This window comes from Pocillopora verrucosa, chromosome 11, assembly GCF_036669915.1.
Source record: "Pocillopora verrucosa isolate sample1 chromosome 11, ASM3666991v2, whole genome shotgun sequence".
Lineage (NCBI taxonomy): Eukaryota > Metazoa > Cnidaria > Anthozoa > Scleractinia > Pocilloporidae > Pocillopora > Pocillopora verrucosa.
The window spans coordinates 19,336,398-19,353,891 of NC_089322.1; the positions used below are offsets into that span (position 1 = coordinate 19,336,398).

The window sequence follows — 17,494 nt, forward strand, 5'->3', positions numbered from 1 at the left end:
TTCTCCCAGTATTTTGTGACTTCTGTCCGAGGAAGGAGGTGTAAGCATTAAACTAACCCGAGTGATTCCACAATTGTGGTATCATCCAAGCCATGCCAGAGGACTTGAACTAGATAAACTAGTGAGAATGCACAATAGCGATAGCAAAGCTTTGTAATGCTAAAGAGCTATATCAATATATATATATGTGTTCCCGAATCCTTTGACAGCTTTAAAGAAAGAAAACTTCGTCGTCAATCCTGTTTCAAATTCCGCAATAAGTTTATGCGCCGCATCAACAGAATTTACGTATCCTAAATTATCTGCATGTCTACCATCAATGGTTCGCGACTTAAAATTCTCGCTATGCTGTTTCTGTTTGTTCCTCAAGAATCATGGCATTTACAGCTTCGAATGTTCGGCTACATCACTTGCGGATTTCCGAGAATCTTCGGTTATGTTTTGCAAGTCATTAAATATTCCATCTCAGTCCCTCTCGACCGAGGTGGTTTTGGTGGATGGAATCTAATGCTGACCTCTTCCTTCGAAAGCTGAACGGAAGCACATGGTTGTTGACGAAGTTGACGTTTCCTTTTCTCGTATTTGATTGGTTCCGAGTCTTTCCGGAAATTAGTTGTGTGCCACGAGCTGTTGGCTTTGTCCATTTCTCAAATCCGATTGGTTCCAATATTCCCCAGAGGAACGAATTTAACCCGAAAGTATTACACCCGAAAGTATTACAGCTACCGAAAGTATTACACTTTGAGAATAATTCATGTAACGTGTCACGAAATGGAATCCACGGTGAAACGTCATGAGAAAATCCGCGATTTTATCTTATATGAAGTAATGGTCGCGCGTTTTGCAGCTTATCATTGTGTCTGCATGCAAATGCAGCAGACACAAAAACTACGTAACATCTGGGCACCTTTTAAATACGTGAAATATCTGCATAAAATTGCGTAAAATGTTTTATAATACTACAATCGAACAATAAATTAATACTTACCATTTCTTGAGTAAAAAGTTTTGACGCAATTTCCCAAACAAATGATACACTTAGGTCATCGGGATAAGTCGGCATGTTGTCGTAGCTTCGTAATTTTCATTTAGTATAACAAGTCATGAGTTGTCCATCATTCCATCTCAGTCCCTCTCGACCAAGGTGGTTTTGGTGGATGGAATCTAATGCTGACCCTCCCAGTCGCTTGCCTAGGAGAGCTGCCATCTTGTACTTGTTGTCTTTTCAAGTCTGGTTCAATCCATCTCTTTAAAAACCATCGTCCTCGATATTTAACAACCATGATTCAGAACTTTATTGAAGGGTACGAAAGCGTAATAAACGTCTGCTACTATCTTGGTATTTTACTTCTTACGAGCGCCCTCGCTATGGTTCCATATTGGACATATAGAAACTTCAGACAGAAGGATCGAAATTACAAGGAGAGTTGCAGACAGGAGGATCGAGATCACAAGGAGAGTTGCAGACAGGTGAATAGAGATCACAAGGAGAGTTGCAGACAGCAAAAGCTGCTAGACCAGGAAATTTCCAAACAGGCTGATCGGCTGTACCAAACGGATTGCAAACAGAAAAAGCGAACAGAATATCAGAATCTGGAATGGCGCCTATTCGCGAAAGAAATTTACGAAAAGTACACAGGGAGTCAAGACATCCTAGAGAAATTGTCAAAGGTAAAGAACACTGCTGAATGTATGCCAATCCACTCTGAGGTAACAGGCCTCGATGTGTTACGATACATGCTTTCCAATGCTAACTACCGCAATTTTGAGAGCAAGTCACCTGAGTTGAGGGCCCTTCGTAAAAACTATTTCGGGATTTTCTCTCTACTAGAATACTGTTCTGCCTCGCTTCCCTCTGGAATAGCGCCAGAAAACATAATGAAATATTTAAGAGAATTGGTGGAAGAGTTGTGGAAGGTAGTAGAGCCTTTCCTCGCAAGTGAAGAACAAAGGATCGCTTTGAAATGTCGTGAACGTTTTGGCAGTAACAGAGCATCAAATACAGCGACTGAGCATGACACAAGAAGAGAGAGCGAGGTTGATGTGAAATCCATTATTCCGTATGTTGACAGCTTACAGTTTGGTGGTTCTGATGCTAAGATGTTCCTAATATATTTGCCTGGGGTGGACAAAGCCTTGGAAGATTGCAATGACAATGAGAGAAAGAATCTCCAGTTTCTCAGAAAACTAAACAATTATCTACAACTTGAGACACAATCTGCCACATTCTTCAGTGAACATCAGGCAAAACAGCCTGTTGGATCGGTTGAGCAGATCAGGAATCATGATAGCAATGAAGTAATTCTAATGAAAGTACGACATGAAGTCCGTCTGTACATCCATCTGATCCTGAGCCAAAGCCGGAACATTTCAGAAAATGAACAAGTTAAGAGAAACATAAATAGTCTGCATGAGATTTATGTGAACAACATGACATCAAAACCAATGGAGGATCAGATTAAAGAAGTTTCTTGCCATGTCCATAGAAAATTGGAGGCTATTGAGAAGGACCTACCAGAAGATCTAAGAGACCAGGACTTCCTCAAAATGTTGAGGGAGTTAGAAAAATATCTGCCAAAACTCAGTTCAGAGGAGAATCTTTGTGGTGAAACAGCTGACACCCCTGTATAAAGTTTGTACCTTATCCTTGTTGTTTTTGTATGATAATGACACGGTAATACTTAGATAAATTCAGGCCTTGCTTAATTATAGTAAGCCCAAGCAATTCAGTTATGAATATATCTGAGTTTGAATTAGCAACAGTTCCTTGTAATTAGTGTAATTAAGTATGAGAAAGACTCCAGTATGTTGTAAAAGGTTTATTCGTGTGTTGTGAATGCAAACCTCAGAAGGATCCCCTTTTGTGTTTATTCATGATATATTGCAGACTTAGTGTACATGTACTCACTGCAAGGTTTTGTGTTCATGTATCATGCGATGTATGAGATTAGGATAATCAAACCTACAGTTAAATAGGTAAATGTCATCTTAATTCTACAACACTAGGCCACACAAGCTGAAATAGATTAATTTTTTGCCAGAGAGTGTGTTTCCATCTCTATAGTGTTCCATTTATATTATGGCAGTTACACTTCATTTAATAGTGCTGAACCTATTTTTCTCACGAGGGACACCTTCAAAGGTTTAATGTATCCTTTAAGATGGTACAGCAAATGTCACCAGCAGTTCCTGACCCCTAATGAGACATGTAAATAATGTTGAATTAAAAATTAAAAAATATTCAACCTAACCGGCAAGGCAGATGTAATGTTTGGCAGATGAGTGCTCAGTGACCCTCAGTATTTCCTCAGTGAAAATCATAGCTGCTATCTTTTAAATTTTACAATGGTGGAAGACAGGGGAGAGTAAGAACCAAGGGGGTGAGCAAGGGTTAAAAGGAAGGAGATGGGAGAGGGTGGTCCATTTAACCCTTTAGCCCTCAAGATCTGATTGCTAATTCTCCCCTCTAGCTGCTATACATTTCCATACAAATAAGTAACAAAAATTTGGTGTTAGATCAAGACAACAACTTCTACCTGATAAGTTTGAGTATTCTCGTCACCTGTTTCCTGGATAATGTATAGATGTTACAGAGAGAAGTTACATGTTAATCACTTCGAGGAGTTAAAGGGTTAAGAATAAAGATAATATCTTCTGGCACTTTTCAATGAAATTTTACTAATTAAAAAAAAAACAAAGCAATTGAACTAACTAACCAAATATTAAGAATATTGTGGTAAATTTTTTGGCTGAACTAATTGTAACATTCAATTAAATAAAAGACTACTACAAAGAACCAATGAGAAGTCAGAGTATTTGTAATAGTAATAGGACCCAGTGGAGTTCAATCTGGTCTGTGATTAAAGAAGTGATGAACAAAATCAGATGACTATGAGGTTGGAGTCTAATTTGTCAATTATGAGTATGATTACAGAAAGAATTGGACAACATGAAGTCCTGTTACCAATTGATCATAACTTATTGTTACCTTACAGTTTTAGAAAGTAGTCTTTTTGTTGCTATGGTTTGCATTATGTTTATTTTTGTTAATGGTTTTAACTTAACCCCTAATATCAGTATGCATATTCTCCATACTGTCCATCATACATTTCTTTCAGTGCTGATGAGGAGAATTTGTTTAACAATCTAGAGCCTCTTTCATTAATGATCATTTCCTTTGTTCTTGTGACCTTTAAGTGTGATTCAGGGAAGATATTGCAAGGAGAAATTAGATGTTAGTCATTCTTTGGAGTGAAAAGGTTAATGTATTTCCTCGAAATATTAGTACCCAGGCGCTTTTTCAAAATTTCAGCTTGAGGAGGGGTGCTTACTAGAAGTAGGACACTTATTCAAGGGGGGCACTTCTCAAGTTAGCACAGCAATAGAATTAAAATTTAAAGAACAGATAATGCTCATTAAGGAACTCTGTTAGCACATGGAGATAGGAATGAGGAAGAAACTATTATCTTGTGCTGATTCCTTTGTAGTTGATTCTTAAAAAGTTGTAAATAAAGTGGCAGTAGAAATAGGTTTCTCTTGAGTTCTTACTATTTATGAAAGTGGAGAGGGGGGTGGGGGGCTTATTTGCTTATTCGAGAGGGACGCTTGTTTGACATTATGGGTAATTATTAAGGGGGGTTGGTGCTTTTTATAGTGTGGGAGCTTTTCTGCCCAGCTTTCAGTAGAGCATGGTCAATGAGTTTAAACTCAGAGTTGTTGATTTTTTCAAGAAAAATTGACAATCAAATCCAGCTCTTGGGTAGGGCATTTAAACACAATTTAATGCCCTGGGCGGGGTATTTAAGCAAGCCAATCTTTAAAAGTTCACATGCCCATGGGTTGCCTATATTAAATCTTTGAATTGACCTACGCATAAAATTTTGACAGTTGGTGCGTGACATAGTCATGAACATGCATGTGGACCTCAGGCCATCAATTGACACCAAGATTTTCTCAGCTTAAGGAGTTACCATCAGAGGAAGTGTGCAAAAAAAGCCACTTGCAACTTCAAGAAGATCAGCCAATAAAAAAGTGAATGTTTACGCATTTCAGACTATCATCTCATCCATGATCAGTTTCCTCAGTATCAACTGTTTTTATCTCTTGTTCCAGATGGAATACAATGATTGTTACCTCAAAGTTATTCAGTGCGCTTTGCGGGATTGCCACCTTTTTTGTAATACTTTTTGAGTCTTGCCTCAATCATTTCCAGTTTTGGCATTTTTTTTCTCTGTTATGGTGGGAATTTTCCAAATTGTCCTTTTGGGCTTGAAGTGCTAACTAGAAGGAAAACCTTGGTAGAACCTATTCAGTATCACATGGGCCCAAATCCCTCACCACTTGTCCATTAACTTCCAAAAAGAAAGGATGGGCTCTGTCTCATGAGTTTAAACTGGTGCCATTTTCTTCACGTTCATGTGTTATTCAAAATGAATGGCATCAGCCTCATTCAGTCTTGCTTATTTCAATAGAATGCTGCCATGTGAAATGAATTTTAAGTCGAAGTGGACTATGATGTTCACAGATTAAAATAATGCAACTTGATTTGATTGTTAAAACATGAGATGAGTGACACAATAAATGGATAATAACTAAGGGGGCTGGAACTCCTTGTTTCTTTGGAATGTTGAATACAGTATTTCTGTCTGATTTAAAAATGTATTCAAACCAGTTTTACTTGTATTTCACTTTGCTAGAAATGTCGTGATCCTTCAATTGTTATTTCTTAATTGCGATTGATGATACAAATTAACTTTTATGTTCTCTGTTGTTTAAGGAGATGTGAAGTGACCCCTATACATGTAGTTGGTACTATTGACAGAATAGATTGGTGTGACATTTACTGTGGCAAGCTGGTATTCCAGAGATTGTCATTAGTACCAGAAGCTTACTGTTGGTTTAAACTATCAGTCTTTTGTTCTCTCTATGCAACTTGCCTCGACTAGCTTATGCTGTATGCAAATTTTGTCTATTCTTTGTGATATTATGCTATTATGCCATATGCAAATTGTGTCTATACTTTATTTGTAACTGTAAAATTACCAATTAAGTTTTGAAATTTTGTTCAAATTTCATTGGATAAGAATATGAGGAGAGATTAGTTGAAATATTGTCATATTCCTTAACAGTGTCTGAGCTTCCAGGATGAGAGCTATAAAATTTCTTAAGTGACTGATGTAGGATTTGTCTGCCATAAAATTGGAGCAGCTAATCACTCGCCTTTAAAACTATAAATTACTTCAAATAGGCAGCCAAGTCGATGCCCACTATTAAATAATATGCAACATCAAAGTTCCCTTTTGACTTAAGTCTCTAAAATCTGATTGATGTAAATCATCCATTTTCATAAAGAGATCAACTAAACTCTCCACATTATTTTAATCTGACTTCATTCAGTCTTGTTCCCAGGAAAAAATTGCTTTATCCTCAGTAATAATCTTACTAGTTCCTTGTTTTTTGGTTGGTAAAATGAGTCTTTTCAGACCATTGAGAGGATACATGAATTTGGTATTTGTTAGGAAATAATTGATTTATTAACTATTCTCATTACAGAAGGAAGCAGAAACTACTACTTGTTTTACTTCACAATTTTGCCACCTTTCACACAGCATATCTAGAAGCTAGGCATGTAATCTTCTGATTTGATGGAAAGCAAGGAGAGAGAATGTGAACTAATCATTCCCATTACCGGCCACACTTTTGGGCTTGCTAGGCAGCGGCTGGTTCCTGTCTTTGTACACACTTCTCCACTCATAGTGAAATTCTCCTCTGTTGAGGCTTAGGGGTAGTTTGACCAAAATAAAATTTTCAAATGTTAATGAAATTTGTCGAATTAATAATCAGATCTGATGATATTTACGACACTAATGATTGAAAAGAACTTCTTTACTCTGAGGAAATCTATAATTAATCCTCCATTTCTGACAAGCTCTCTTTGATGTAACGACCGTATTTTTAGTACTGACGTTATCTTACTTTTCTTTAGTTGACATTGACCTCTTTTGTTTTGGTAATTTTGTTTTTGGTCGAAGCCATTTTACGGAAAGGTCTCGGCAAAAAATTGAGCCTCTCAAAACTATTTCGACGTCACTCTGAACATTAAATAGTCAAGCTTCCTCAGTAAATACGAAAATCGAGCCTGATTTTTGTGAAGAAAGTTTGACCATGATTCAGAGGTTTGCTAAAGAGTACAAGGAGTCAATAACCCTTGTCTACTTTTGCGGTAACCTTCTTCTTATCATCGTCGTCTTTGTAGTTGGAACCATTTACTTCTGGTCGAAGGGACCAGGAGAGGCGCTTACAGAAGGATCGGGAATAACAAAACATTGATATTTCATTGTTCCGCTTCGTTACATGCGGTCAACAGTACTCACGTGCAAGGAAAATAACTTAGGAACTTTTACTATTTTTATAATCCAATCACAGGTCGGAGCCATTCCTGTCTTCAGTCGCTTCTCCAGCCAAGGAGAGCTGCACGTTGTAATTTTTGTCTTTTCAAGTCTAGTTCAATCCATCTCCTTAAAAACCATCGTCCTCGATATTTAACAACCATGATTCTGAACTTTATTGAAGAGTACGATAGCGTAATAAACGTCTGCTACGGTCTTGGTATGTTACTTCTTACGAGCCTCCTCGTCCTAGTTCCAGCTTGGACAGTTAGAAACTACAGAAAGGAGGATCGCAATTACAGCGACAAATGCAGACAGGAGGATCAAGATCACAAGGAGAGTTGCACACAGCAAAAGCAAACAGAATATCAGAATCTGGAATGGCGCCTATTCGCGAAAGAAATTTACGAAAAGTACACAGGGAGTCAAGACATCCTAGAGAAATTGTCAAAGGTAAAGAACACTGCAGAATGTATGCCAATCCACTCTGAGTTAACAGGCCTCGATGTTTTACGATACATGCTTTCCAGTGCTAACTACCGCAATTTTGAGAGCAGGTCACCTGAGTTGAGGGCCCTTCATAAAAACTATTTGGCGATTCTCTCTCTACTAAAATACTGTTTTGCCGTGTTTCCCTCTGGAATAGCGCCAGAAAACATAATGGAACATTTAAGAGGATTGGTGGAAGAGTTGTGTGAGGTAGTAGAGCCTTTCCTCACAAGGGAACAACAAAGGATCCCTTTGAAATGTCTTGAACGTTTTGGCAGTAACAGAGCATCAAATACAGCGACTGAGCATGACACAAGAAGAAAGAGCGAGGTTGATGTGAAATCCATTATTCCGTATGTTGACAGCTTACAGTTTGGTGGTTCTGATGCTAACATGTTCCTAATATATTTGCCTGGGGTGGACAAAGCCTTGGAAGATTGCAATGGCAATGAGAGAAAGAATCTCCAGTTTCTCAGAAAACGAAACGAACAACTTGAGACACAATCTGCCACATTCTTCAGTGAACATCAGGCAAAACTGCCTGTTGGATCGGTTGAGCAGATCAGGAATCATGATAGCAATGAAGTAATTCTAATGAAAGTACGACATGAAGTCCGTCTGTACATCCATCTGATCCTGAGCAAAAGCCTGAGAAGTTCAGAAAATGAACGATTTGAGAGAAACATAAATAGTCTGCGTGAGATTTATGGGAACAACAACATGGCATTAAAAGCAATGGACGATCGGATTAAAGAAGTATCTTGCCGTGTCCGTAGAAAATTGGAGGCTATTGAGAAGGACCTACCAGAAGATCTAACAGACCAGGACTTCCTCAAAATGTTGAGGGAGTTAGAAAAATATCTGCCAAACCTCAGTTCAGAGGAGAATCTTTGTCGTGAAACAGCTGAAACCCCTGTATAAAGTTTGTGCCTTATCCTTGTTGTTTTTGTATGATAATGACATGGTAATACTTAGATAAATTCAGGCCTTGCTTAATTATAGTAAGCCCAAGCAATTCAGTTATGAATATATCTGAGTTTGAATTAGCAACAGTTCCTTGTAATTAGTGTAATTAAGTATGAGAAAGACTCCAGTATGTTGTAAAAGGTTTATTCGTGTGTTGTGAATGCAAACCTCAGAAGGATCCCCTTTTGTGTTTATTCATGATATATTGCAGACTTAGTGTACATGTACTCACTGCAAGGTTTTGTGTTCATGTATCATGCGATGTATGAGATTAGGATAATCAAACCTACAGTTAAATAGGTAAATGTCATCTTAATTCTACAACACTAGGCCACACAAGCTGAAATAGATTAATTTTTTGCCAGAGAGTGTGTTTCCATCTCTATAGTGTTCCATTTATATTATGGCAGTTACACTTCATTTAATAGTGCTGAACCTATTTTTCTCACGAGGGACACCTTCAAAGGTTTAATGTATCCTTTAAGATGGTACAGCAAATGTCACCAGCAGTTCCTGACCCCTAATGAGACATGTAAATAATGTTGAATTAAAAATTAAAAAATATTCAACCTAACCGGCAAGGCAGATGTAATGTTTGGCAGATGAGTGCTCAGTGACCCTCAGTATTTCCTCAGTGAAAATCATAGCTGCTATCTTTTAAATTTTACAATGGTGGAAGACAGGGGAGAGTAAGAACCAAGGGGGTGAGCAAGGGTTAAAAGGAAGGAGATGGGAGAGGGTGGTCCATTTAACCCTTTAGCCCTCAAGATCTGATTGCTAATTCTCCCCTCTAGCTGCTATACATTTCCATACAAATAAGTAACAAAAATTTGGTGTTAGATCAAGACAACAACTTCTACCTGATAAGTTTGAGTATTCTCGTCACCTGTTTCCTGGATAATGTATAGATGTTACAGAGAGAAGTTACATGTTAATCACTTCGAGGAGTTAAAGGGTTAAGAATAAAGATAATATCTTCTGGCACTTTTCAATGAAATTTTACTAATTAAAAAAAAAACAAAGCAATTGAACTAACTAACCAAATATTAAGAATATTGTGGTAAATTTTTTGGCTGAACTAATTGTAACATTCAATTAAATAAAAGACTACTACAAAGAACCAATGAGAAGTCAGAGTATTTGTAATAGTAATAGGACCCAGTGGAGTTCAATCTGGTCTGTGATTAAAGAAGTGATGAACAAAATCAGATGACTATGAGGTTGGAGTCTAATTTGTCAATTATGAGTATGATTACAGAAAGAATTGGACAACATGAAGTCCTGTTACCAATTGATCATAACTTATTGTTACCTTACAGTTTTAGAAAGTAGTCTTTTTGTTGCTATGGTTTGCATTATGTTTATTTTTGTTAATGGTTTTAACTTAACCCCTAATATCAGTATGCATATTCTCCATACTGTCCATCATACATTTCTTTCAGTGCTGATGAGGAGAATTTGTTTAACAATCTAGAGCCTCTTTCATTAATGATCATTTCCTTTGTTCTTGTGACCTTTAAGTGTGATTCAGGGAAGATATTGCAAGGAGAAATTAGATGTTAGTCATTCTTTGGAGTGTAAAGGTTAATGTATTTCCTCGAAATATTAGTACCCAGGCGCTTTTTCAAAATTTCAGCTTGAGGAGGGGTGCTTACTAGAAGTAGGACACTTATTCAAGGTGGGCACTTCTCAAGTTAGCACAGCAATAGAATTAAAATTTAAAGAACAGATAATGCTCATTAAGGAACTCTGTTAGCACATGGAGATAGGAATGAGGAAGAAACTATTATCTTGTGCTGATTCCTTTGTAGTTGATTCTTAAAAAGTTGTAAATAAAGTGGCAGTAGAAATAGGTTTCTCTTGTGTTCTTACTATTTATGAAAGTGGAGAGGGGGGTGGGGGGCTTATTTGCTTATTCGAGAGGGACGCTTGTTTGACATTATGGGTAATTATCTAGGGGGGTTGGTGCTTTTGATAGCGTGGGAGCTTATCTGCTGAGCTTTCAGTAGAGCATGTCACAACTCACAATCGTTGATTTTTCAAGAAAAATTGACTATCAAATCCAGCACTTGGGTAGGGCATTTAAACACAATTTAGTGCCCTGGGAGGGGTATTTAAACAAGCCAGTCTTAAAAAGTTCACTTGCCCATGGGTTGCCTAGGGGGGATATTAAATCTTTGAATTGACCTATACATAAAATTTTGACAGTTGGTGCGTGACATAGTCATGAACATGCATGTGGACCTCAGGCCATCAATTGACAACAAGATTTTCAGCTTAATGAGTTACCATCAGAGGAAGTGTGCAGAAAAAGCCACTTGCAACTTCAAGAAGATCAGCCAATAAAAAAGTGAATGTTTACGCATTTCAGACTATCATCTCATCCATGATCAGTTTCCTCAGTATCAACTGTTTTTATCTCTTGTTCCAGATGGAATACAATGATTGTTACCTCAAAGTTATTCAGTGTGCTTTGCGGGATTGCCACCTTTTTGTAATACTTTTTGAGTCTTGCCCCGATCATCTCCAGTTTTGGCATATTTTTTTCTATGTTACAGTGGGAATTTTCTGAATTGCCTTTTTGGGCTTGAAGTGGTAACTAGAAGGAAAACCTTGGTAGAACCTATTCAGTATCACATGGCCCCAAATCCCTCACCACTAGTCCATCAACCTCAAACCAAAACAAATACATGGGCTTGTCTCATGAGTTTAAACTGGTGCCATTTTCTTCATGTTCATGTGTTATTCAAAATGAATGGCATCAGCCTCATTCAGTCTTATTTATTTCAGTAGAACACTTCTGCCATGCAAAATGAATTTTGAGTGGAAGTACAAATTATGACGCTTTCAGATTAAAATAATCCAACTTTCTTGGATTCTTAAAACATGAGATGAATGGTACAATAAATGGATAATAACTTAGGGGGCTGGAACTCCTTGTTTCTTTGGAATGTTGAATACAGTATTTCTGTAACATTTAAAAACGAATTTCAAGTCAAAAGTATATTCAACCCAGTATTACTTGTATTTCACTTTCTAGAAATGTCTTGATCCTTCAATTGTTATTTCTTAATTGCAATTGATAATAGGAATTGACTTTTATGTTCTCTGCTGTTTAAGGAGATGTGAAGTGACCTCTGTACATGTAGTTGGTACTATTGACAGAATGGATAGGTGTGACATTTACTGTGGCAAGCTGGTGTTCCAGAGATTGTCATTAGTACCAGAAGCTTACTACTGGTTTAAATCATCAGTCTTTGTTCTCTCTATGTTCATATAGCTTATGCAATATGAAAATTTTGTCTATTCTTTGTGACATTATGCTATATGCAAATTGTGTCTATACTTTATTTGTAACTGTAAAATTACCAATTAAGTTTTTGAAATTTTTGTCCAATTTCACTGGATAAGAATATGAGGAATGATTAGGTGAAATATTGTTATGTTCCCTAAGAGTGTCTGAGCTTCCAGGATGAGAGCTATAGAATATTTTAATTGACTGATGTAGGATTTGTCTGCCATAAAATTGGCACAGCCAAACCCTTAGCTAAAAAACTATAAATTACCTCAAATAGGCAGCCAAGTAGATGCCCATTACTAAATAATATGCAAATCAAAGTTCCCTTTTGACTTAAGTCTCTAAAATCTGATTGATGTAAATCATCCATTTTCATGAAGAGGTCAACAAAACTCTCCACATTATTTTAATCTGACTTCATTCAGTCTTGTTCCCAGGAAAAAATGGCTTTATCCTCAGTGATAATCCTACTAGTTCCTTGTTTTTTGGTTGGTAAAATGAGTCTTTTCAGACCATTGAAAGGATAAACGAATTTGGTATTTGTTAGGAAATAATTGATTCATTAACTATTCTTAATACAAATGGAAGCAGAAACTACTGCCTGTTTTACTTCACAATTTTGCCATCTTTCAGAAAGTATATTTAGAAGCTAAGTATGTAAAATTCTGATTTGATGGAAAGCAAGGAGAATGTAAATTAATCGTTCCCATCACTGGTCACACTTTTGGGCTCATTAGGCAAATGTAACAGGCTGGTTTTCCTTGCCTTTGTACACACCCCTGCACTCAAGGTGAAATTCTCATCTGTCGAGGCTTTGGGGTAGTTTAACCAAAATAATCATGAAATTTTTTGCATCATTGATCATATCTAACAATATATCGGAGACTAATGATTGAGAATAACTTCTTTACTCTGAGGAAATCCACAATTGTTCCTCCATTTCCAACGAGCTCTCAGCTCTCAGACCTGGTAATTTTACAGTTACAAATAAAGTATAGTCACAATCTGCATATAGCATAATAGCATAATGTCACAAAGAATAGACAAAATTTTCATATAGCATAAGCTAGTCTAGGCAAGTTGTATAGAGAGAGAACAAAAGACCGATAATTTAAACCAACAGTCAGCGCTTGCCACAGTAAATATCACACCTTTCCATTCTGTCAATAATACCAACTACAAGTATGGATGTCACTTAACATCTCCTTTAACAGCAGAGAACATAAAAGTTAATTCCTATCATCAATCGCAATTAAGTAATAACGACCGTATCTATATCTGCCGTGGTAAACTTACTTTTCTTTACTTGATATGATGGACATTGACCTATTTTCTTTTGGCCATCGGCCCCGCCGGTTGTGGTTCATGTCAAAAAAACTTTCGAAATAAAACAGAAGTCTGCAAACTTAAATTCGTCGCTAGCAGAACTATTGAAGCTCTACAAAACGCTCACAGGAAAGTGAGTGCCTCAAATGATCAACCATAACTTGAGATAGCAATGAAACGATCAAAGTATACTATGAAATACGTCTGCGCTCTTCGGCAGGCCTCTTGCATTTTTCACAAATAACATCTAAATCGATCGCCCAGACAATCTTAAAACAAAGACTCGAAGTTGTTTGTATACTCTTTTGCTTTTTGAAAATCACTTCCTTCCACGCACCACACGACAATTTTAAGACTTTGACGCTTCCAACCAAGTTACAGAGGGAAAAATGACAAGAAAGGTGATGTCAAATACTCGATCCACTGTTGTTTTCCGACGCACTTTCTTCTTCAGCAGTAATTTAGCGAAGAACCGACGCAGGCGCATACCAGCGGTTCTCACATCAAATTAACAAATAGATTCCAAGCTGCCGCGCGTCCGTTCAGTAATACATCACAGATGACGTCAAAATGTGGTAAGAACAAAAAAGTGGCACACGAAGCGCAGCCGATTGTGACATTGATGTTCTTACCACATTTTGACGTCCTCTGTGATCTATTACTGAACAGACGCACGGCAACTTGGAATCTATTGTTTTATATAATAAAGAATTTTTAAAAAAAAGTTTTTTAATGATGACGTCATCTATACGTCTGTCCTCCAATAGATCATAAGTGAGAACCAATCAGAATGCGTGTATAACTGAGCTTATTATTATATTACAAAAATTGGATCAATATCAGTATCTGGGCAATTGCCCACCTACCCCTCCCCTAACCCAACAACAATCTATTGATAACAATTTGGGGTAAATGTTGAGTTATGGGAGCGGTAGGTGGGCAGTTGACCAAATACTGACAGAACGTAATGTAATCCCTCTCTGCTCTAAGCTTCCTAAATCGAGCCTGAGTTTCGTGAAGAAAGGTTGACTATGTTTCAGGCGTTTGCTAAAAATTATGCGGAGTCAATAACCCTGGTCTATTATTGTTTTACTGGCCTTATTGCATTCGCAGCCTTTGCAATTGGAAACGTTTACTTGTGGAAAAGGGATCAAAAGAACCAGAAAGAGCGCAGTAAGGAGGAGAGGGAATACCAAGAGAGACGCCAAGAGTACGATCGGGAATGCCATGAGAGACGCAGAAAGGAGGATCGTGAACACCAAGACAGACGTTACCAAGAAGAATCAAGAGACCATCGGAGGCGGGAATGGCGCCAGTTCTCGGATCGAATCAACGCCGATTACAGCGAACTGAAAAGTAAAGACATCCCACGGAAAATTTCAAAGGTAAAGGACACTTTTGAACATATGCGAATCCACTCAACAGTAACTGGCCTTGATGTTTTACGATACATGCTCAACGATGATAACTACCGCAATTTAGTGAGCGAGTCACCTCACCTGCAGGCCCTTCGTGAAGACCTCCATATGATTTTCTTGCCGCTAAATGTCTGCTCTTCTTTGCTTCACTTGGGAGAAGTGCCACCATATATAAAGGAAGAATTAAGATTTGTGGTGGAAGAGTTGGGGAATTTAGCAAAGCCTTTCCTTACAGGTGAACAACAAAGGGTCGCTTTGAAATGTTTGGAACATTTTGGCAGTAACAGATCATCAAATGAACATGGTCAAAGAGGGGTGGAAGGGCTTGGTGTGCGAATTAAAGCCATTGTTCCGTACGTAAACAGCTTACAGTTTATATCCATGGAAGATTGCGATTATAGCAAGTGCAAAAAATTTTCGTTTAATTTGAAAGAATCGATTATGTTTAACAACCTCGGGAATCTCAAGTTTCTCAGAGAACTACTGGAGTATCTAAAAGGTGTGGCGCTCCTTGCCAGAATCTTCAGAGGACAACCAGCAGAACTGCCTGTTAAATCGATCGAACTGATCAACGACAGTGATAGCGATGAAGTGATTTTAATGAAAGTGCTCCATGAAGTGCGTCTATATATCCATCTTATTCTGAACGAAAACCTATCCAGGGAAGATAATGAACGAGTTGAGAGGAACATAGAGCGACTGCACCAGCTTTATGAGAAAGGAGGGAAGGAGATCAAGTTCGAAGATGAAAAGATTAAAGGCATTTGTCAGCGCTTCATATTGGACCTCCAGAGAATTAAGAATGAAATACCTTCACATCTAATTAAGCAGGGCTTTGGCACACAGTTAGAGGATTTATACCTAAAGCAGCTTAGTCAAATGATGCTTGTTAAGAACCCTGGTTCAGGGGGTTCAGTAGTATAGTTGGCTGTAGAAGACCACTTTGAAAAGAGATCTCATGCAAATGCCAACTCTCTTAACTACTTTCCATATGATGGAATTATTTAATGGAATTATGTAATGAACTTATTTGATGAAATCATTCATGAAATTATATGATTAGGCAGTTTTTTAAAACTATATATTTTTATATATTATCTATAGACTATACTATCACAGTGTTTTTTCATTGCATGACATTCTCAGAAAAAGAGGAAATCAATGATGTAATACAACAGAGACTTTCCCGAGGAAATGAGTCATAGCATTGCTGTTGTTTTGATGTCATATGATAGATTTTCAACCAGTCAAAGACTTCACAATTTCACTTCACAATCGTGAAATTTTTCAGTAGAGATGGAGATGCCTTCATCACTTAAACAACTGGATCAATGCTATAACAATGTCTGTGTTTACATTTGGATTTTGTGATGACCATAAGTGCGAGATGTTATACCATCTTATGAATGTATTGCTTACCATCAAAGTAGCTGAGTGATACTTTATTGAGTTCATAGCTACCAGGTTGATGATTGTAGCTTCTGGTGGTTTTCATTTTGTGATGTAATTGTTTGTTATTGAATAATATGTTTTATTAGCCTTAATGTTTGATGTTCTTTTTTGTAACATTTTTCTATATTCCTTTTGCTGTTCAGTCACTTTTTTCTTTGTCTTTTATGTAAGAGTACATTTTTGATCTTAAACTGACAAAGTCAATTATTGGTATACCAGAAGCCTCATCTTTGAATTTTTCAATTACTTTCTGTTTGTTATATTAAAATAAGGAGAATTTTCTAGATAATCACTATTGTCAAATTTGTCTTTATCATTCCAAAAATCTCTATACACATCTTCAGTTCCAATTTCATATGTTAGACTGTCTGTGTCTGTAAAAAGTAATCTTGCTTTGTTGTTATACTTATTTTTAATATAATTATCATGGAAATCATACATTAGTGTTTTACTAAGATTAAGAATACACATGCCTATATATGCCTGTATTTTCAGAGTGATTGTGATTGATTCTTTACTCTAATGAACAGCTATAAGATGCTCATTAAAAATTTATCATGATACATGAGTTGGTTTCAAGCCATATTTAATAATTTTTTTTCATCAGTTTAAAGTTTAATGGTAACTCTTTTGCAAATATTCTCCATAGTTTTTAGTTTTGAAGTCTTTTTCAAATAAATTTTCAGCATTAGTTCTCTTGTTTGTGTTAAAATTTATGTACTGTTTCAGCCACACTGGCTGATTGAATTGTAATACTCAATGAATCTTTTTTAATTTTATTCCCAAATCAAGATATAATTGTAGGTTTCTGTAATGGAGTACGCACTTTTCTTTGTCATTTAATGTTCATACCAGCTTTTTAACTTCACCTATTGTTATGTTGTATTTATGTCATTTCTTCACGTTAATTTAAAAGCACATCTTTTGTTACATTTATTTTCTCAGCACCAAGTGGGTAGTCATTATATACTGGTATTATGCAATTTCTGTGGGTACTTGAGATTGACATCTAATATTAAACCTTTTTTACTGTCTTATGTGTATTTGACTAAGTTTATCTTTTCAATTTCTTTTTCTATCATCCATTTAAAACCATCAGTTGGTAGATATTGGCTATATATGAAATACCACCTCTCATTCCTTTTTCAAGAAACTGA

General features: G+C 36.8%; 1 protein-coding gene across 1 annotated transcript; it reads left to right on the forward strand.

Moving 5' to 3' along the window:
- The first annotated feature begins 14,490 nt into the window (after nucleotides 1-14,490).
- Nucleotides 14,491-17,245, forward strand: LOC136284457 (uncharacterized). Its single transcript, XM_066174798.1, has one exon. It carries the CDS (start codon nucleotides 14,499-14,501, stop codon nucleotides 15,807-15,809), a length of 1,311 nt encoding a protein of 436 aa, XP_066030895.1. The 5' UTR covers nucleotides 14,491-14,498; the 3' UTR covers nucleotides 15,810-17,245.
- The last annotated feature ends 249 nt before the right edge of the window (nucleotides 17,246-17,494 follow it).